Source organism: Nelumbo nucifera, chromosome 5 (assembly GCF_055504915.1).
Source record: "Nelumbo nucifera cultivar China Antique chromosome 5, China Antique-T2T, whole genome shotgun sequence".
Lineage (NCBI taxonomy): Eukaryota > Viridiplantae > Streptophyta > Magnoliopsida > Proteales > Nelumbonaceae > Nelumbo > Nelumbo nucifera.
The window spans coordinates 79027424-79050344 of record NC_142653.1 but is presented as its reverse complement, the minus strand read 5'-3'; the positions used below and the strand labels follow the sequence as shown (position 1 = coordinate 79050344).

The window sequence follows — 22921 nt, the reverse complement described above, 5'->3', positions numbered from 1 at the left end:
TGCTCTTTATTTTGGAAGTGTCTTGTTTATCACATAGATGTTTGTAAATTTAGACATCTTATATCAATTATTACAGGCAGACATTGGGTATCTTTGGGTAATATATCAGTTTGGGTCTCAATTTAGTAAAGTAGCCAGCTTGTTAATTTTAATATATAATGCATGATGTTTATAGGCTACCTTTTCCTTGTTTGTGCTTTAGAAGTGGAGAGTACGGCATGGACACTTAGAGTGGTATCTCATTTATTCATGTCTGACTCAGGCATGTCATGGGTGAGGGTGAATAACATCATATACGTTGACAATAAATCCCTAGGATTTGCCCTATGTTCAAACAAGTCACCTAATCGAAAAATCGATCGAAACCAAACCAAAAATCTGGTTAATTAAATTGATCGATTCGGTTTTGGTTAATCAATATAGAAAACAAGCAGTTAATCGAATTGACCAATATACATATATTTTATATATATTTATATATATTATATATTTTTTTATATTTTTTATATTATAAATTAATAAATATGTATTATATATAAATATATATGTATGTTTATAATATATAATATATTATTTATTATTTAAAATATAATATTATATATATTTTTATTTTTTATTATACATTTATATGCTTTTTATAATATATATTATAAATATAAGAAAACCCAAAAACCGACAAAACGAATAGATGGTTAATCGAATTGGTCAATCAATTAACCGATCAATTTCAGTTCGATTTTGGTTACCGGATTTTCAGAAATCGGTAAGACTGATTTAGTTTCAAAAATAGGCCACGGTCAGTAACTCCTAAAGCAGGTCATATATCAAAGACAAAAAGTTGAGTGGATGGATGAGCTTTATTTGGTCTTTGAAGGTTTGATGGATGTCGGACAGCCCAATAGGCGCAGATTAGCATCTTATAGCATTTATTATTAGCATCTAAAAGACAAACAATTGCATGGTCACTTATAAGTGATTGGATCGGCTGCCCACAAAGTGGAACCAACTCTACTTTGAAGCAATAATTAACAAGTGCATTACAAGAAATAGAGGGAGAGACTAAAAAAGAAGTCAACTTATGGAGCTGATCTCATCTGCTTGGGCCCTTTGGACCTTAGAAACCACCAATCAGATAGGATGGAGTAATTTAATTTAGGTTCAGATTGATCACCATCTGTCCACATCTCAAAATAATCTGGTTCCAGTTAAGACTTTTTTCCTCTTTCTTTTCATTATCTTCTGATCATTTTATTAGCATCTAAGTATCAAGATATGCACAAAACCTAGAGAAGAATCTGTCAAACGTTACTATAAGTCAGTCTAAGCTGAGTTATCTCTGGTTTGGGGCCCAAAACCGCTCAACATGTTCATCCCCCCCTAGCTTCCATTAATTGTATAAATTTTGGCAGAAGAAAAAAAGCTCAAAATAAACCCTTTTTTCAGAAAACTTTGATAATAAAATATTATAGATAATATTGCTTTTGGAACTGACTAATGGAAAGTGGGGTGTAGGCTGATGTAGATTGCAAAGGAGCGGCTATTTTATTCAGAGGCTTACCTATAGCTACTTGGTGATTGACTTGAATAGGCCACATCATCCCTCTACTTGAAAGAAAAATGCCAGAGAGGACCATACTTATAACCTGATAATGAGAGAACTTTTTTTTTTTTTCGGCTGTATTTAGAAATGATGCAAAAGTGTGAATGCAAATATATAGAGTGTAAAATGGTTTATATAAATTATAAAGTTGGGTTAGCTTTGCATTGACAAATTAGGTTAGATGGATTTACTTATAACCTTGATGTATATTTACACTCCATTTGCATCGTTTTCAAGCGCAGCCTTTACATAATTGGGTTAGATGGATGATTTAGCAAATAAAACTGAATTATTAAAACTGTATTTGGAAGCGATGTAAATCAAGAATCGATGTAAAATTTACATCGGTTTGGTTTTATAGGCGTTTGGAAGGAGCATGTAATTATGACCAACGTAAAACTCCACTCCGGTTTAGTTTTGCATGCATTTGAATGGAGTGGAGTTTTATGTCGATAATCGATGTAAAATCTTATCAAGCATAAAGTTTTACATCAATAATCGATGTAAAAACTACATCGATTTTATTGATGTAAAACTTTACAATATTCCACCCATTGCGTTTTTCAAAAAGTAACAGTCACTTTCGCGGTTCACGTGTAAAACGTTATCAGTGTATTTTTACACCAATGACGTTTTACACTGATTCCAAACGCAGCCTAAGGAAATAATAATCAACCATGGACTCGATCACAGTACATGGTGTAGGGCAGCTCATTAACAGGTGCAGTGGTTGGCACCCCAACCCAGGTGCAGGCGGGATTCAGTCCTAAGTCTCTGCTAAAACTAGCAGGAGACCTTACCAATCAGCTGGTTGGTACTTTGAGACAGTGGTGCTTTATAGATAGGGATATGGGAACAATTTGTGAGTAGCAGATCTAAAATGGGAAAAAACAAGGTTTCCTGTAGCACTCCATCAATGGTATTTTACCATTCATCAAAATATAATAGTACTACGTATCCTATAAGCAACCGCCTACAAAAAAATTCAAGAAAGAAAGAATATGGTGGGATGAATCCTGACCGTGAATCGATGCTAAATTTATGGGCAGGATGTGATTTATAAGGGACTGTAATTTCAGATTTCTGAGGTGGAGTGCAGTCTACCTATCCCAAAAGAAAATGGTGAGTATATATGGTTGACATGGTCGTGTTGATTAGATGTGGATGACGAGGCTAAACGTCATTATATTAGTTTACTTCATCCATTTTCTTTAAGGAGCAAAGGCCCACTATAACGATGGATAACAAAGGCGAGGCAAGTATAGCGTAGAAATATTTGCAGGGTGGACGACAAACTGTGTTTGGGACATTTTACATTTAGTTTTACAAAATTTTGGATTCTTCTGTTTGGCTTCGAAAAGGTAGCCCATTTCTAGGAAATAAATTCACATTTTGGATTATGGGGTTCAAATCTGGGCTCAGGCCCATATATATAGAGAGAGAATATATGGCGATATTTTTCAAATCTGGGTTCAAAGCTGAATATATGGCGATATTTTTCACTACACCAAAATCTCATGTTCTAGAACCCACATCACATCTATTTTATTTTATTTATTTATTTTTTTTACGCCCACATCACACCTATAGTTTAGTTCTCTTGTCCATGTTTACAAACTTTTGCCCTCCCTATCCATGTTTACTAGTTTTTCGCCCCCTCAAGAAAAAATCCTAGTTCCATATCTGATGACCACAATAAAGAAGACTTGGTGACGTGTGGTGTATTTCAAAACACACCATTTCAAAGTTCAAACTGACCAAGATGGGCCCAGTGGCCTGGAATGTACCACGCATCTCAGTGTGCATTTGGAACATCTACCCAAGGATTAAAGTATCCATGGTCATGGATACGGGATACGCCACGACTGGGTATGTATCCCATGAATCGTGCATATCGGCACAATACGCCTCCGTATCAGGCTGTATCGCATTGTGTCAGTGGACACTATCTGATATACACCGATACAGAAGTATATTTGTGCCTAGTTTGACAAAATTGTATATTGATTGCTTTTGGATTGTTTTTCATCTTTAATAAAAATTAAAAAATATAATTATAAAAACTGAAATAAATAATGTGATGTAATTTTTCCAAAAAAATGTAATAAAAATTAAAAATTATAAAAATGATATATTTCATCTATCTTAAATAATTTATATATTTTCTTTACACATAGTTATATGTTAAAAATGAAAACATAGTTATTATTCAAAAAAATAGAGTTATTATATAAAAATACTAAATAAATAAAATTTCCCAACAAAATTAATGGAAAATAGAAAAATATAATTAGAAAACTGATATGAATAATTTAAGATTTAATTTCCAAAAAATTTAATAAAAACTAAAAAATATAAATAATTTATTTTATCTATCTTTAATGATTTATATGTTTTATTTTACAATTATATGTTAAAAATGAAAACATATTTATTATTTAAAAAAGAGTTATTATTTATATAAAAATACTAAACTAATAAATATTTCCAAAAATTAATAAAAATTGAAATAGAGTGATAATTACTGTATGATGTTCGAGTGTTTTAGAGTCCTGATATTGTTGATTGTAATGTTTCTCTTCATATATAACCTATTGAAGTATGCATTTCTCATGTGTTTATACCTTATTCATAGATAATTCATCTTTTAATTTAGTATTATTAATATATTTATGTGATTTCTATGCATTTTTCTAGCATATCTAATGTTTCTATATCTTTCGTCTGTATCCATGTGTTTCCAAAACATATCCATATTCGTATCCGTATCCAACTTGTTTGATACAATACCTGATACCGATAATTTAATCCTTGCATCTACTATACTTGTCATTACGAGATGTTCCCAATACACGGGGGCGCTCTACGTGGCACCCATGCGAATTCCTTCACAATTAGGGGGGGAGGGGGGTGGCGGCCCATCAGTTGGATTTTACTATATGGTTCAATAAGGTGCCTCTCATTGATTCATGACTCATGAAGTGTGGCTCCAAACTTCAGACAAGGAAATAATTATTGTGAACATTAATTTTCTATCTTTGAGAGAATGGGTTATTAACATGTAACCAATGTGATCAAGGGTCATTGAATGACATCCTCCCATTTGAAATTAAATATAATAGAGATGACTGACCAAAGGGGATTACCAGTCCCCTTGGACTTGGCCAAAGTCATTAATTAAACACAGCTGGTTGAGGTATAATAATTATATATAAGGTTCTATAAAGTTGGCCAAGTAGTTATTTAATTGCCCCCTACATCACCAGCTGTGTTTGGTAGCTAGAGGCCAATAGAACTATGTAAGTGTGGAATTGGAGGTATATATATATTATATATTAAACTGATTAGTCTCTTCAATAAATTTAATTTTTTATGTTTGAATGTTTCTAGGAGTTGAGGAAGACTATATTAATTAAACAATCAAAAGCATCTAATCAGAAACCATAGAAGATAGACATCTCCAAACTGTACAAGAATATTCAAATATATATTATGCCACAATATGGTGATTTTCAGTTCTTCAGAGTCACCTGGTGCATTGAAAGAAATCTTTTGATGAAGTTGTTGAAGAATCATCACAGAAGAGGAATAAGGAGAGTTGTTTACTTGTGTTCTAATTGAGATTGAGTGGTTTATTTACTTGTTATCCATTTTATGTTCTTTCATCAATGGACAAAAAGATCCAGGCCTGTCTTCTGGTCGTTCTCTTTCAAATTTCATTTTCAGGTGCACAGACAAATTCTAATGATGGTAAGCCTTGTTTCTTGAATTTATTTTAGAAGATTAAGATAGATTATCACAGAGAAGGAAATTATAAACTGGGTTTCCATAAGTAGTACACTCCAAAACATGTAATGTTTTTAATTACCTCTCTGTCTCTGTTAAGACATATAGAAACACTGGATGTGTTTTGGGTTTTGCCCAAACACTAGATGTTTTTAAACACGCCCTTACAGAGAATAATTTCTCATGAGAATGAAAAAGTATCAGGAAAAGAAACTATGTACATTCACCAATTCAGGACTCAGGAGAACTTTTTCATGGCAGCTGCCTTTTACTTTCAATTCGATCTTCAGTCCTCAAGCCTCTCCTTGAGAAAAAAAAAGCCAACTTAGGTCCCGCCATAGTTGTAGTTTTCAGATCATTGGAATTTGAGGTTACTGGGTTGACTGTAAGAGTGATCATCTGTTTATTACATTGGCTACTGCTCTATCAGTTCAATGCTATATATGGATCCTAGCAAATCTTGTTTCCTTAACAAAGATCCTGAGAAGATGATTCTGTTCCTTGGTTTCTCCCTTCATTTCATCTGGAATAAGTTGAAGATTAATTTCTCTGCTATAATTTTTTAATTGTAAATAGTTACCAGAAAATAGTGTTCTTATGATGATGTTACTTCTGTTTTGGTATGTCTGAGTCAGTTGCTGCTCTGAATTCAATAAGACTTCTCTGGAAAAACACGCCATCCAATTGGGAAGGTTCAGACCCTTGTGGTGGCGGGTGGGTAGGAATTACCTGCAACAATTCTCGTGTTGTCTCCATGTAAGTCATTAACCAAGCTTTTCTTTTTCTTACTCTCATGGATGATTTTTGCTCTTAACCATCACTTCATACCTTTACACAACCAATTCGATTTCATCAGAACATTGTCAAGCATGGGACTGAAGGGTCAACTCTCCGGCGACATCCAGTCCCTCTCTGAGTTACAGGCTTTGTGAGTCTTCTCTACTTGAACTACTCTTTCTTGATGGAGATGTGATTGACAACTTGCCTTTTCCTGGTTAATTACATAATTATGAAGAGTCCTAGCTAGCTTTATAATCAGTTGATCCATGCGTGTAGGGATCTGTCCTACAACAAAGGTCTAAATGGATCCCTCCCGGTATCCATTGGGAGCTTGACAAAGCTTTCTAATCTGTAAGATAAAACTTGATGACTTCTACACTAGTACCTTTTTCTTTGGATAATTTCTAGAAGGGTGCCTGATTGCTTAATTTAGAGTCCTATTGATCAACTGGTTTCTAATTATGTCAGGATCCTGGTTGGGTGCAGCTTCTCTGGGCCAATCCCAGATACAATAGGTTCTCTAAAGCAGCTGGCCTTTCTGTAAGGCATCAAATTTTAGAAGTGGTTCTTGTGTTCTGTTGAATGGGTCAACCAATTAGTTGTGTCCTGATTTCTTAAGGACAAATTTGTCCAATTAGTGCCATTATTTATTCTTCTAAATACTTCCCCCTATTTATTTGTAAAACAGTTGACTCTTCTAAAAGATTTTTATGTGTAATACTTTTTGAAGAGAAAAATCGAACCATTTAGCCATTGATCATACATGTATTATAATCAAGGTTCAAATTATCAACATGCCTATCGGCCTGTATTCGGTACTTTTTTTTAGGTTTTATTTTTTTTTTGAAACTGGTTCAGAGGGGTCGGTTTAAGACCTGGCCACCCTTTGAACCAGTGCCTGACCCGATACAACCCCTGGAGGGGCATATCGGGAAGCTATCGGCATGATACGTCTCGACCGTTATGGGCTGATACGTACGTATCAATACTTTAAACCTTGATTATAATTACTCTCTCAAAGAAAATATCAATTGTTACTTATACTGTCTTCTCTGCTTACTCATCTTTGGATTCCAAAATTTATCGCTTTGTTACACCATTTATAGTGGATAACTATATTGTATAAATATAAATAAATAAATAAACCTAGAAGAGAACCATACGATGCACAAACTAGTGTTAAAAAGATGCCCATGCATGCATTCAATTTTTTAATAATAATAATAATAATAACTGAATTGGTTGTGAGTAAGTTTAAATATATCTATATTTTATATATTTTTTTATATATTTTCAATTCAAATTTTGAAGGGATTGGAAAGAAAAGGGAGGAGAGAGAATAGACTGATGTAGATTGTTGACCAACAATGTTATATATATCCACGAATAATTTTTTCTTTTTCATATATATATATATGTATTAAATTAATTTTCTAATATAGTATATAGAATATTGGATTGATATAAAATTAAATTTGCAGAGGAATATTATTTTAATCTATGGTTAGCTAGGAATGACAATGAGCCAGAAAAATATTGATTTATTTGTCTTAGCATAATTAGAAATCTAATTTATTTTTATATTAAAAAAATCCTCGAATATAATAAATAGAACATTGAATTAATATAACTTAAATTAAGATAGAATCAATTGACATTTCAATTAATAATTGATTTCCTAAGTTTTCTGCAATTAATGATAATGGAGCCCTCATTATGCCTTTTTGTTTCTTTTACATTTTTACAAAATTAATTTTAAGGAGGAGAAACTTTTTAAGGAGTCGCCAATATGTCTTTCCGGTAACATAGATTTTTCCGTGCATATAATTTAATAGATTCCACCACGTAGAAGGCTTAACTATCTGTAGAAAATTAGGATTCAAAAGGCAAAAACCCAATTGACAAGAAATGTTAAAACCCTACATGGATCAAAACAGTAATTCACTCATGTATTTAGGACAAAAGTATCATAGTTGTTACAGATTTGAAACTAAGGCCGTTAATTTTTTTTCAATATAAATTATATAATTTAGAACACTCCTATAAACAAAAACTAACGTGTTTCTTTCATGGTTTTCAAAACCGGACCGGACCGGACAGTTGGACTGGAAAAATCGGGAACCGGTCCGTTTTACCCTAGAACTGTTATTTTGCCAAAAACCGTTGATATAGTCAGTAAACCGCTAACCCAGGTGATCAAACCGTTTGAACCATCCAACGGTTTTGACCGTATTTATTTATTTATTTGTCAGAACAGGCCATCCATTTGATTCGAACGGTTAGACCATTCGACCTGAGAATCAGACCCCTAACCGGTTCATTATTCGGTTTGGTTTTAAAATCCTTGGTTTCTTTTGATAGGAAATATTTCAAAAGAGAATACAAAATAAATATATTTCATATATGGTCAATATCAATGTTCCCTATCTCTTTTAAATTTCTATTTCCTACTTAATTTCCTTTTCATAATTTGTTTTCAAATAACAATTCAGAAGTTAACCAATGTATTAGTAGAAACATATATACAAGATAAACAAAAAAGCATTAGGAAAGAGAGAGAGGCTAGGAGTTGATTGGTAATATTTAGATGGAAACTAAATATATACTTGAAGAACCAACAGAAAATGTGTAATTTTCTTGTAGGAGAGAAATAGGAAATTTGTTGTTGATTTTTCCAAGCATGAATGATGTTTCAACCTTCATATATTTAAAAGTGTTTTCCTGAAACTATTTATTCTTTGTAGATCTCTAAATTCTAACAGCTTCACTGGAGAAATACCTCCTTCCATTGGTAATCTGTCCAAACTTTATTGGTTGGATCTAGCTGACAACAAGCTTACTGGAACCATTCCAGTCTCTAATGGGAGTACACCTGGTCTAGATATGCTAATTCACACCAAGCACTTGTATGTCCCAACTCATTAATTCTATTTTGGATTAGTTGTTTTGTTCTTACTTGAATTCATTTTGAATAGAAATTCACATAGATTATGCTCATCTGCAGTCATTTTGGAAAGAATCAGCTCTCAGGAACCATCCCACCTCAACTTTTCAGCTCAGAAATGATTCTCATACATGTGTAAGGCCTTCAATAAACTAGTTACTAGATCCAATTGTTATTACACCTAATTTAATCGGGTTCTTCATATTGTGAGTGTAGTGTGGCAAACATTGTAATAAATAAATGGCAACCTTTCTCAAAAGCTCCAACGGTAGCCATCTATATGTTTTTCTACAAATTATATATTATTTAATATATAATAAATAAATGGCTGTCCAATTAACATTGTATATATATGGTTGTGGTTCTATACTTCTATATATGTTATTCAAAATTCAACCAAAACCAATACTAGAACACCTAAATAAGATCAATGAAGTGTCTCACAAGCGAAGGCATAGAATCCCAATCCCCATTCAAAAAATTAATACTAACAAGGAGTCCGAGATAATAGTATGGTTTTAAAAAATGATCTGAAAATGGAATCATTTTGGCCACTGGTTTTTGGGTCGAAAAGATGATCTGTTTTGATAATAAAAATTAAAAAAATTAAAAAAAATTAAAAAATAAAAAATAAAAAAACGGTTATAAACCATTGAATGGGTCGATAGTTCGACCGTCTGGATCAATGGGTCATCGACTGATTTTTAACGGTTTTTGACTAAGATTGAATTTGGGATAAAACGGAACTGATTGCCTAAATGGTTCCTGGGCCCAATGGTCCAACCATATGGGTCAACGATGGTTCAAAAACCATGCATAATAGTAAAAGAAGAATAACTCTAGCCCCTTGTAAACAAAATGGCCGCCAAAATTGCCTTTAGTTCCATCTCTAAGACCAAAACTTTCACCTCTACACATCCTCCTGCAGTTAACAAACTTCTTAGGTAGAGCTGAAAATTAGAATTTAAGCTTAAAGTGATAAAAGTATGATTTAAGCTCTTAACAATCTTCTTATTTATATATGAAAAATCCTGAATAAATTCAATAATATCAGTCTTCATAGCCTCCCAAAATTCCTTAAAATAAAAGCATATATAGGACCAGAGGCTTTGAAATTACCAATACTAAACAAAGTCATTTTAATTTCTTCCTCCCATGAAATCTCAGCTAAAAGGGCATTATCTTCTCGAGTAATAACTGAAGTAAAAAGATCATTAAGGTCAGTCAGATTCTCCTTTTTTCCGAACTTGTGTATCTTCCTTTGTTCTGTTAATGTAATTTTAGTTTTATCAAAAAAAAAAAAAAAAAAAACATTAAAGAACCATAGTAGAACGTACACACGAATGATCAATATTTTTATTTTTTAAAAGCAAAAAAAAATTAAAATAGTGTTATTTTAAATTGGCTGCAGTTGGATGTAATGTAAACCAAGAACCGATATAAATTCTGTTTTGTAAAATTATATTCCAATTCAATTTTAACGTTGATAATCGATATAAAACCTCAAAATCTAACACCACATTTTGTGATGGAACTAAGGTTTGTGTCATGATGTTTTACTTTTCGATCGACTTTGTGTCAGGCTCTTTGATAATAACCAACTGACTGGGAGCATCCCTCCCACTCTAGGACTCGTGAAAACTTTGGAGGTTGTGTAAGTATTTTCCAACACTGAGGACAACAATCGTATCAGATTTAGAGCCAGAAAAAAAAAAAAAATCCTTCTGTAAATATCACGCTTTGATTATTGGGTTTCATCTTTGTGGCAGGCGTCTTGACAGGAACTTATTAAGTGGACATGTTCCTTCCAGCCTCAATAACCTAACAAGTGTTAGTGAGCTGTAAGATGATACATGACTTAACACTTGTTTCCAGAATGAAACAATTAATCATGCTTCGTTGTTATTGCAATTCAAAGATTATATATAGAATCTGACTTATCAGTACTCTATTTTTAGCCACTTGTCCAACAACACGCTGACAGGTCCGGTGCCTGACCTAACTGGCATGGATGTCCTCAATTATGTGTAAGTAGCAACTTGTTAACTTATTTGTGAAAGCATAGTAATAGTAGTTGGAAGCAAAGAAAAGTAATTTAAACATTGAATAAATGCTTTTTTTTTTTTAACAAAACAAGAATGATGGTACTTTCTATAAGCAAACAAGACATATGTTTGCAAATTGCGATAAGATCCCTGCAATGTTGCACCGATATCTATAGGTAATGCAACACTTGCAGCTCAAAGTGCATTTCATGGTACCAGTATTAAAAAAAAAAAAAGTAATTTTTGTATAAAATTGCTTATATATATACCACAAAAACAAGGGTAGTTAAAGATATATTCCCGCTTTCAAATTTATTTCAAAATTTAACCAATTAGACCCCAATGAACTGCAAAAGTGAATAATATCCATAAACTGAGGTCTTTAACTTAACCCCATATGGAAATTAAAGGAGACATTGCCTTCTTTAATGAAATTGAGGGAAACTTGAGGCTACGTTTGGAAACGATGCAAAAAAGTGTGAATGTAAATATGTATAGTGTAAAACAGTTCACATAAATTGTAAAGTTGGGTTCATATAAATTGTAAAGTTGGGTTAATTTTGCACTGACAATTTTATCTTCTTACCAAACAGACTTTTAGCTGTAATGGATGCAAACATGAATTTCAATAAAACATATACTTTTTTTTTTATCAAAAATCCACTCGAATGCAAATTACTTCCTTTTTTATTGATGTACTTTTACATCTTATTATCAATGTAAATATGCATTGGTCTGTCATTTATCAACACATAAATGTAATGTTACCAAACACAGATAAAAGTGAACCAGAGTACAAATTTACCCTGAACCGAGATTTACACTCCATTTGCATCGTTTCCAAACGCAGCCCTGAAAAATTCCCCAACCAAGGAGACTATCTTGCCCAACAACTACTATGGTAATTGCAAGATCCAAATGGAACCTACTGATCCCAAAACAATTTCTATCTCTGCAACCTAACCATTTTCATGACTAGAGCCACAATACAATGATGCTTTATTGACACTGGGTGTTCACTTTGTGCTTAATAGGGACTTGAGCAATAATAGTTTTGATGCAACAGATATTCCTCAGTGGTTTTCAACCTTAGAGTCCTTGACCACACTGTATGTACTTCTCTCTCTATCTTATCTAAACGTATAAAGATACACATATTCCATCCCCAAAATTAACCAAGTTTGAGTTGCAGAGCAATGGAATATACACAACTTAAAGGACAATTACCGCAGGCCATGTTTTCAGCTCCACAGCTGCAGACTGTGTAAGTATTGCCATACCTTGAAGAATATTTACCAGATATGTTAAAATTGATCCATTCTAATGAATGTGCTATTCCTGAAAGGTTCAATAAGAGGAAGAAAACTACAAATCTTCATAGTATATATGCATAATATTAGATATTATAATATAGACTAATGGTTTGAAAATATGGTCGCAGGAGTCTAAGGAACAACAGGATTAATGGGACTTTGGACATTGGCCTTAACTTTAGTAACGAGCTAGAACTGATTGATTTGCAAAAGAATTTCATTTCTGCTTTTGTGGAAAGAGGAGGTTACAGTAATCAGTTATTGTAAGCTAACTACACTTCTTATGAAGCCATTATTTCCATGTTAGCTCCTAACTAGCTAGTTTTGGATATTCCAAGCAATTGAAGATGTGAAATTTAGAGTCCGTTTGGTTCACAGTCGGAATCGGAATGGGAATCAGAATCAAAATCCTTTGGGATTATAATCGAAATGGTCTATTCCCATAGTCTGTTTGGTTCAGACAGGAATGGGATTTCATTCCCAAGGGAGGGGCAGGGAATGACCATTCCCTCAAATGGGGGAATGTCATTCCAGCAGGAATGGGAATGGAATTCCAATTCTACCCAACCAAACAGTTGGAGTTGGAATAGCCCATTCCGATTCCGATTCCAGACCCCTATTTCTGTGAATGAAACGGGGCCTTAAATGTTTGAGGCATTGCTAATTCCTTCTTATCATTATTACTTAAGTCTTATTTATCCCTATGTAGTAGGGCAACCTCTCTTAGTGATCATCTTCTTTATTTTTGTTAGGCTTCAAGGTAATCCAGTTTGTGAGGAATCAGGAGCAACAGCCAAATACTGCACACTTCCACAGAAAACCACTCCACCATATTCCACCAACACAATTAGTAACTGTACTCCAGTCCTCTGTCCTCCAGATCAAAAGGCCAGTCCCAATTGCAAATGCGCATACCCATACATGGGCATCCTATATTTCAGAGCTCCTTCATTCTCTGACTTGGGGAACTCATCCTATTATGTTACTCTTGAGAAGTCACTAATAGCTTCATTTCAGACCTATCAACTTCCTGTTGATTCAGTTTCTCTGAGTGACCCAACCAAGGATTCAGATAATTACCTTGAATTGGATCTAGAAGTCTTTCCTTCTGGATCAGAACGTTTCAATCAATCAGTAATTTCAAAGATTGGCTTCATGCTTAGCAACCAAACCTTCAAGCCCTCAAAGCTTTTTGGACCATACTTTTTCATTGGTTCAGAATATGGGGCCTTTGCAGGTAAGTAATTAATAATACCCTTTCTTTAGAATTAGCAGAAGAATTTGCTTCACTTATGATAACCTTTCTTTGTATGTATCAATTAGAAACATCTATACAATCGGAATCCAGTAAATCAGTGAGCCTTGGAGTTATAATTGGAGCAGCATGTGGTGGATTTGTGCTTGTCCTAGTCCTAACCCTTGCAGGATTATATGCTTTTCATCAAAAGAGAAGAGCTGAAAAAGTTATTGCACAAAACAAATCTTTCTGTAAGATCTTGATTTAGTCAATACAAATTTAATTCTCTCCTGTTAATTTTGTCCTGTTTAATTACTTTTCTTCTCTCTTCATGGTCATCATGATGGCTTCTATGTTATGCCCATGCAGCTTCTTGGGACCCCAGCAAAAGCAGTAGCAGCATTCCTCAGCTAAAGGGAGCAAGATGGTTCTCTTATAATGAGCTGAAGAAAAGCACCAATAATTTCTCAGAGGCTAATACCATTGGATCCGGGGGTTATGGGAAGGTAAATCATGGTTCCCTGTCTGTTGTTTGAGCATCAACTACAGATCATCTATTTTTGACAACAAATAATTTTACAGGTTTATAAAGGAACCCTTCCCAATGGTCAACTGGTTGCAGTTAAAAGAGCTCAGCAAGGATCCATGCAGGGAGGCATCGAGTTCAAAACTGAGATTGAGCTGCTTTCTCGGGTTCATCATAAGAACCTTGTTAGCCTTGTTGGATTTTGTTTTGATCAAGATGAACAAATGTTGGTCTATGAATATGTTCCCAATGGTACTCTAAAGGAAACCCTTTCAGGTAATTTAACTAATTATCTATTGATTTAACAAAAAATGGATATCCTCCCAATTCAAATGAAACTATTACCTTGGCCTTGTAAATGATTTATCTGGATAAATGCATTTATCTAGCTCACAGAAGAAAGCATTTAACGTTGCTCTTTTATTCCCTAGGTAAAGGTGTACAATAATCGATTTATCCAAAAAAATTAACATTATTGAAAGGAAAATATTGTCCCATTATGTATTAACAATTTTGGCACCCATGTATAAGTAATTTATCTAAATTTGAGGAAAATATTACTTCTCCAAGTAAATGAACTGTTTAGGAATCGTTATTTTTCACGAGACCCACTAATGCCAGAAAACAAATGCAAGTTTATTTCTTTTCAATAGACCCACTAACTTGTCTGCCCCAATTTCTTCCCAAAAAATGAATGAGGCCTAAGTGTCACTAGCATATTTACCAAAACAAAGTTTCCCTAGCATATATGCACATAAAAATCTGGATCAAGCCAACAATGTATTGTTATGTTTGTGCCTTGAATTCTTTGTGGCAACCCACTTCATGAATCTGCTGCAAATTAATTTGAGAAAAACCCGAATACAAAGAGTTATGCATTTTCGGGGGGTTCTTTCTTATATACAGAGTCTTAGTCTTGTGAGAGATGAGTGAGACATTTGGTGTATTTGGGGTTTAGGGTTTTTTTCTGTAAGAGCACAATTCTGTATTTCTTCTCCATTGCCAAATTCATAGTGGATTTCTGTTCCTCCTTCGCCCGTGGACATAGGCTATAAGCCAAACCATGTAAATCTGTATGTGTGTTCTACGCTTATTTCTCTTTATCTCTACTTTTACTTTCAATTTGGGTGCCATTCGAATTTATTTTCTTGGATTTTTCTGCACATGTATCAATAAATGTTTGGCATTCTGCAAATTCCTAGATTATTAATACACAAGAAAAAGGTTTATTCAAGTTGCTTCTTACATGTCATTATTATAGAAATCCATCCTCACAAAAATGGGGCTCTTTGCCATATACATATTCGAATTTTGTGCAGGTAAGTCAGGAATCCGGTTGGATTGGACAAGGAGACTTCGAGTGGCCCTCTGCTCAGCAAGAGGGCTAGCTTATTTGCATGATCATGCGGATCCTCCCATAATACACAGAGACATCAAGTCGAACAACATTCTATTGGATGAAAGGTTAAATGCAAAAGTTGCTGATTTTGGTCTATCAAAATCTATGGGTGAGGAGAAGGATCACCTCACCACCCAAGTAAAAGGAACAATGGTGAGTGGTCAATTAACTAAATTTGGTGCTGACAATAACCATAGATATAAGTGCCATTCCAACTGTTTGGTTTAGCGGAATCAGAATCCCATTTTCATTCCTAGTGGAATGACATTCCCCCATTTGTGGGAATGGCCATTATCTCTCCCTTATTTGAAAGTGAAATCTCATTCCAACTGATTTTAATTTCCATTCCCATTTCTGTCTGAACCAAACAGGTTATGGAAATTAGACCATTCTGATTCCGATTCCGAATACAAAGCAAACAGACCCTAAAAGGAATAGGGTGATGTGATGTAGGACTTTAGCTTTTGTTTCTTATGAAAGAAATCTAATGTTGGTTGTTGCAGGGCTATTTGGATCCTGAATATTACATGTCTCAGCAGTTGACAGAGAAAAGTGATGTGTATAGCTTTGGAGTGTTACTACTAGAGTTGATAACTGCAAAAAAACCAATAGAGAGAGGGAGATATATAGTGAGAGAGATGAGAATAACAATTGATAAGACAAAGGATCTATATGGGCTTCATGAATTGCTTGATCCAGCCATTGGCTTAGGCACTTCTCTCAAAGGATTCGAGAAGTATGTGGATCTGGCAATGTGGTGCGTGGAAGAATCAGGAACTGATCGCCCCACAATGAGTGAGGTGGTGAAAGAGATTGAGAGCATTATGCAGATAGCTGGTCTAAATCCAAATGCTGAATCAGCATCTACCTCAGCAACTTATGGGGGAACTAGTGGAGGGCATTCTAGACATCCTTATGGGCATGAGTCCTTTGATTACAGTGGTGGGTACCCACATGCCAAGGTGGAACCACAATAAGCAGAATACATTTGTATATAGATGATCGTGAACATGGAAGTATATATGCAACCAGGTTTAGCCTTTGATATGTTTATATTATACTATGAAGAGCAGTAGTTCTGGATAAATATAACTGGATGCATGTCAGTTTGATGGAAGAGGAATGGGGAAATGCTTAAAGTTCTAGTTAATCCAATTGTCTTCTGCATGTTTTATGCATAATGAGTATTTCTATGTGAACCCAATTTTCCTACTCACATTTAATTTCCTACCCACTCTTTACCCGCCTTGAATTTCAGCCACACATCTCTCAATTCATAATAGAGATGTGTGGCTGCAATTCACGGCGGGTAGAGGGTGGGTAATTCCGTTATTTTCTATTTACCTATTGGATTTTTTTCCCTGATAACTTCCTATTTTTCTCTTATTATTTTTTTTTATTTTTATAAATCCAAAACAGTTTAAGGTCCCATTCGTTTTTCGGTAAGTTACTTACCCGGGTAAATATACATACCCAGGTAAGTGTTTCCCATGAAAGACTTACCTGAGTAAGTGCATTTACCCATGTTCTTTTATTTCCCATGTAAATAAAGCTATGACTATTTTATCCATAAAAATCCATTATTAAAAGGGGCATTTTTGTCCCATTCAAGTGTTGGCAACTTTCTGCCGGTGGGAAATTTATTTACCCACCTAGGAGATGGGCATCACTTACCCTAGGTATCACACACACACACACACACACACATACATATATATATATATAAGAGCGAATAGCCCCATTTTCTGGACTTTTCATTAGACATTTTTACCCCTTATCTAAGCAACATACAATGGGCATAAAAAATGGCATATATGTCCTTTACTCTCACTCCAAAAACTACCCACTTATAACAGTTAAGAAACTATCCACTAATAACTGTTCAAAAACTGCTATGAATTGTAAATAGTTTTGTCTTGGAGATACTATCACGTGCAAATGCACGCAATTATACATAAATGAAGTGGGAAGGTCTTCAGACCATATCCCCACACTTATAACAGTTAATGAAAATGCTCACTTATAATTTAAAGGAAGGTCTTCAGGCCATAGCCCCCCACCATTCAAACATTTGGCAACCTTAACTTTCTAGAAAAAGAAAAAACCCACTCCTCATATACATAAATTGCTTTTAACCACATTTAAATTTTTGAACTCTAAGACAGGTGTCATACATTCAATAATAATTCTTTAGAAATAAATGAGAAGTGAGAAGCTTCCATTCCTAAAAAATGGAGGAAATGTAGAAGTGGTTATCCACAACCACTTCAATCTACGGTTTACAATTTCAATAGTCAGTTTTATTTGAATTTCAAATATAAATATAATTATTAGACAACTAATGAAACTCAAATAAAATCTTCTAAAAAACTAAAATAAATTAATATTACTATAAAAACAAACAAAAGAGTAAAATTGAACCAAATTGATACATATGTGTGACTGCGTAGAATTTCGAGTCGGAACAATGCATGATTTGAAAATATCTCCTCCCTGTACTCCTTTTTCTTTTATTTAATAATATAATTTTAATGAAACTTCAAGGTGGTCAAAACTCCATCTGAAGTAAATTTTGGGTAAAAGAAAATCCGGTTCTTCAATCTGAATTCTATAAAGAGAGAGGTAGCTGCCCTAAGCTCTCTCTAAGTTTATGCTATGATTCTAATTAGGTCTGTAAACAAATAAAAACACGGATCAGACATATCCAGATTCAATCTAATTGTTGAAAACCAAATGGAAATCCAATCAAATCTAAGGGTTTCAGATCGAATTCAGATCCAATTGGATTCTGATATTATTCAAGTTTGATTTGTTATGAAAAACTAAAAAATTAGCTACTTTCTTATTAACATATGCATGTAAGTATATACTAAGTTATGTTAGATTTGATTCTATATTTCATATTCATATACCTACTATAACTTTATATGTATGTGTATGTCTTAATGATAAAGTAGCTATTTTTTTGTGTTTTGTTTTTTAGAGATAAATTTATATATACTTATATATAATTTAAGCCGACAGAGATCATCTTAATCAGATAGGGGTTAGATTCCATCCATCGGCAGCCCTACTTCTTATGTTAAGGCTGTGTTTGGTTGCAGTACAATTTTATTTGTACTAGTATTAATACATAGGAGTGCAAATGAAAAAAAAATACAAATTCTGATTTAATTTTGTTTTAGGTTTTACTTTATTCTTGTACTGCAATCAAATAAAATGAATTAAAATTTAAAAGAAAAATAGGTTAGAATTTACACTCAAATCATTTGCACTGTTGCTTCAGTACAAATTTATTTACGTTGCAACCAAACACAGTCTAAGTTTCAAAACAACAGTGATATTATTCATTAGAATAGTTGGGTTTTCTGTGAAAACTTTGAGGGTTTTTTAAGCTTTTGTATTTTGGTTATATACTTGAACATTATTGCCTGGGATTTTTTTCCCTAGATGTTGCCTAGGAATATGAAATTGATAATTGCCAGAGTCTCTCTTTTTAAGCCCTGCGAGATGACTGCTTATGGGCTGGGCTGGGCTTGGCCGGGGCAGCCTAATTTGGTTGAGCTAGAACCTATTTGATCAATGGCATAGCCCAGGCCTAGGAATAAAATAATATTTATATAGCCCAGAGGCTAGAAATTTGTTGACCAGGCTAGGAATGACCATACCCAGTAAGGCCTCCACTCTTTGCTCCTCCATGCGCCTTGCAATGGGAGGTCCCGAAAATAAAAAAGGTCATTACTAATGTAGGTTCCAAATAGGGGTGTCGATTGGACTGGATTTGGTCCAATCCGATTCAGTTCAATGTGAGTCCATTACAAATGGATCAGGTTCAATTCAATTTAAGGAATAATTTGAATTATTTTGGACGATCCAATTTAATGTTTGGGCCGTCTAATTTGTTCAAATTCATTTTAATTTAGATTGGTTTCAATCCAAACCCGGTTCATTGACACTTATATTTTTATCTTATATCAATGGACCGGATATTGGCTTAATCCAACTAAATCCAATATAAATTTATTACAGACGGACCAGGTCCAGTCCAATCTAATAAATACTTTGAACCGGATTGGTCCAATCCACTATGTCTTTTTGGTCCGTCTAATCCGTCCAAATTGATTTTAGACTGGACGGGGTTCAGTCCAAAACCGGTCCATTGACACCCTTAGTTCCAAACATCTAATTCTAGGGTCTTGGAAAGTATGGACCGGATAAAGTCCTAAACTATGAATTTTTTTTGCACAAATTAATTATGATATTATTAAATTGAATGTTAGCAAGTTAGTAGTATAAAATTTAAGAAGATAGTCAAATTAATTATTATCTCATTAGATGTAAGGGTGTCAATTGGACTGGATTTGGTCCAATCCGATCCAGTCCAGTGTGAGTCCCTTACAAATGGACCAGGTCCAATCCAATCCAATGAATATTTTGAACGATTTGAGATTGGTCTAATTCAATGTCTGGACTGTCTAATCTGTTCAAATTCATTTTAATTTATGTTGGTTTCAACCCTAACCTGGTCCATTGACACCTATATTCTTATCTTAGATCAGTGGACCAGATTTTAGCTTAATCCAATGCAATCCAATATAAATTTATTACAAACGTACTGGGTCCAGTCCAATCTAATAAATATTTTAGACTAGATTGGTTCAATCCAATATGTCTTATTAGTCCGTCCAATCTGTCCAAATCGATTTTGAATTAAACGAGTCCATTCCAAAACCGGTCAATTGACACCCTTAATTGGATGGAAAAGTTCGGACTGAAACAATTTCATCATTCTACTTTTCTAAGCTAATTAGTTGTGGATGTGTCTTTTATCTATTGCACTTTTCCATACTATAAATGTCACTTGATAATATAGTTAGTTCCTAAGTTTTAATAAAGCTTGATCCATTCAAGGGCTCTCCTTTATATTTCTAGTTTAGAGTGATCGCATTAGTGGAGGAATCATGGACGAAAGGTTGGACGAAGGTGTGTAATTTCTGAATTTGTGGAAGGGTGCATTGGGGTGGGGTCTTATATTACTCTTCCCAAACTTAACTGAACCTAAGGACCAATCCAAGTTAGGGGTGATCATGGGTCAGGCCGGGCTTTACACTTATGATAAGGGCTATAGCTTAGGCTTGACTTGGGGTTTCTGGGCCTGAAACATAAGCCTTAGCCCAAGTCTATATGGGTTCAGGCTGGGCCAGGCCTGATTTCGGACTAATGTCACTCATATATAAAACATTATATATCTATATATTAAATGACATAACATGCATATAAACTTATTTTATACATTACATAATATAAAACATTACATATAATATAAATTATACCTGTCATGTTATAATATCTATATATAAAATAACATGTATACATACGTATACATTATACACAAAATGTGTAAGTTTAAATATATGTGGGTGGGGCCGGGCTTGAAATATTAAGCCCAAGCCCGACCCTAAAATTTGCAGGCTTTATGTGGGCTTGGGCCTGGTGTGTCCGAAAACACGTCGTTTAACACTTCGGAACACCAGTTTAAACATTTATAACTTTATTCCGATTCTCGAACAACTACTAATGCAATAAAGTGATGAGAATGGGTCATATCCACAGGGAAGCAAGGGAAAAATAATTACATACTTAGATTCGGGAGAAAACACAAAAGGGAGTTGCGGAAATATAAAATTAATTAATTAAAAAGAAAGAAAAAAATAGAATTCATTAAAACCAAATTCGAACAATACTGAGAATAACAAGTGCATAAAAATAAATAACAGAAACAAATAAATAAAAGGAACGAAATAAAAATGTTCGAAAATCCGATTAGAGGTAGTAGTCTCCGGATCTCTCCTTCGACCCTCGAACTTCTCGAGCAAGGCCTTCTGTCTTACCTGGCCGAATTTTAGCTATGCAGAAAAGAAATAAAACACAAATTAAATCTAATAAAAAAATTTGTAGGAAGGAAAAAAATTAAAATGGAAATTAAAGAACAGAAAGTAATTCTAAAACTGAAGAAAAAATGGTTAGGATTCAAATCCAGAGGTGGTAGTAGTGGTGTTGGTCAACTGCAAGTAGGAACCCCTCCTCTTGCCTGGGCGTCCTCATCTTCCTCTACCCTTGAACTTCTCAAGATCAGCCTTCCTTCTTACTTGGGTGAATTGACCAACCCCTTCTACAGGGCCCCTGGGACCCTTTTTTATAGAGAAGGGTGGACACAACTAGAAATAGGGAGAAAGATGGGGGGTGGCAGCTGGGATTTAGCAAAGTTAGGAACGCCCTAGGGTTTCTAATGGATGGCTAAGATGGTTTTGGGGTGATCCTATGGCTGAAAATAAAAGGAAAGGGCGCCCAATATTATGTAGGACTGAGATTTGGACACCTAGAAATGGAGTGTAGATTAGAACATTTAGGGTTGAAGGGTTAGGATTAAAAGAATAGGTGGTGCCCTAGATTGAATGGTTGGGATATAAGATAGAGGGAGTGGCTGAGGTTTAATGGTAGGAGAGCTGAATGGTGAGGATTAGCAGAATAGGTGGCATCCTAGGGTTTAAAAGCTATAAAGAAGAGCCATAAAATGAGTGGTTGAGATTAAAAGAGGTGGAGGGTGGAGAATAAACACCTAGGGGTGGCTAGGGTTTGTTAAGAGTGAAAAGATTAGGTTAAAAAGGCTCCCTAGGGTTTGCTAAGGAGAGGGGAGCATGGTAATACAATAGGATGTGCGCCAACTGGGTTTAGCAGATAGGAGGTGCCCTCCTGTCCTCAATTTTTTACAAAAACACCCCCTCTCTCAACAGGTCTTCACACCAACTTCCCAAAAACTGTACTTCAGCCTAGAAAATTTCATAGTTTTCTATATAATTTGCACCGAGACCCTCAGATGTCACATAATTGATTTTAATTGGGAAAATAGTACACTTTGACTACTCTAAGGCCGAAAATACCCCTGAATTGATGCCCTTAAGGCATCAAAATGCAGGGTTATCACACTCCCAACTTAAACATTACTAGTCCCTTAACAATGCAGCCTTAAAATTACATTGAGTATATAAATCTTTCCCATTACAAGGTCATCCCTAATAGAATTAGCCAAGCATCCTGTTTCCAGCATTCTCAAACTCTGTATAGATCGGTATTGGGTTTTAGGGGTAAAACTATCTTATTTTGAATATTACCAAAACATGGCTTAAAAATCTTACTTACCCTTCCATTTGCAAACTGTCTTGATAAGATGAGATTGATTTTAAAATCAAACAGGTATTCTTCTTATTATTTCTAACAACGGATTTCTACC

The 22921-nt window shown here is 34.4% G+C and overlaps 1 protein-coding gene across 2 annotated transcripts; it reads left to right on the top strand.

Annotated features, from left to right (window-relative positions):
- Nucleotides 1-5055: 5055 nt before the first annotated feature.
- On the top strand, nucleotides 5056-16791 carry LOC104593881 (leucine-rich repeat receptor protein kinase HPCA1-like). 2 transcript variants are annotated; one of them, XM_010253939.2, is made up of 19 exons: nucleotides 5056-5350; nucleotides 6022-6142; nucleotides 6243-6314; nucleotides 6443-6517; nucleotides 6635-6706; nucleotides 8911-9072; nucleotides 9171-9245; nucleotides 10693-10764; nucleotides 10880-10951; nucleotides 11069-11137; nucleotides 12190-12264; nucleotides 12348-12419; nucleotides 12597-12731; nucleotides 13221-13705; nucleotides 13792-13956; nucleotides 14075-14211; nucleotides 14288-14507; nucleotides 15551-15783; nucleotides 16134-16791. In XM_010253939.2, the coding sequence occupies exons 1-19, from the start codon at nucleotides 5269-5271 to the stop codon at nucleotides 16605-16607; spliced, it is 2868 nt and encodes a 955-aa protein (XP_010252241.1). In that variant the 5' UTR covers nucleotides 5056-5268; the 3' UTR covers nucleotides 16608-16791. The 2 variants fall into 2 exon arrangements, with proteins under 2 accessions (XP_010252241.1, XP_010252242.1); XM_010253940.2 differs by lacking the exons at nucleotides 6443-6517; nucleotides 6635-6706.
- Nucleotides 16792-22921: the final 6130 nt, after the last annotated feature.

Bases quoted from the DNA above. Each gene is read 5' to 3' on its own strand.
- LOC104593881 (XM_010253939.2), top strand. From the start codon at position 5,269: ATGGACAAAAAGATCCAGGCCTGTCTTCTGGTCGTTCTCTTTCAAATT. The intron at 6,518-6,634 runs GTAAGATAAAAC...TAATTATGTCAG, and splicing joins TTGACAAAGCTTTCTAATCT to GATCCTGGTTGGGTGCAGCT. The intron at 12,265-12,347 runs GTATGTACTTCT...TTTGAGTTGCAG, and splicing joins TTAGAGTCCTTGACCACACT to AGCAATGGAATATACACAAC.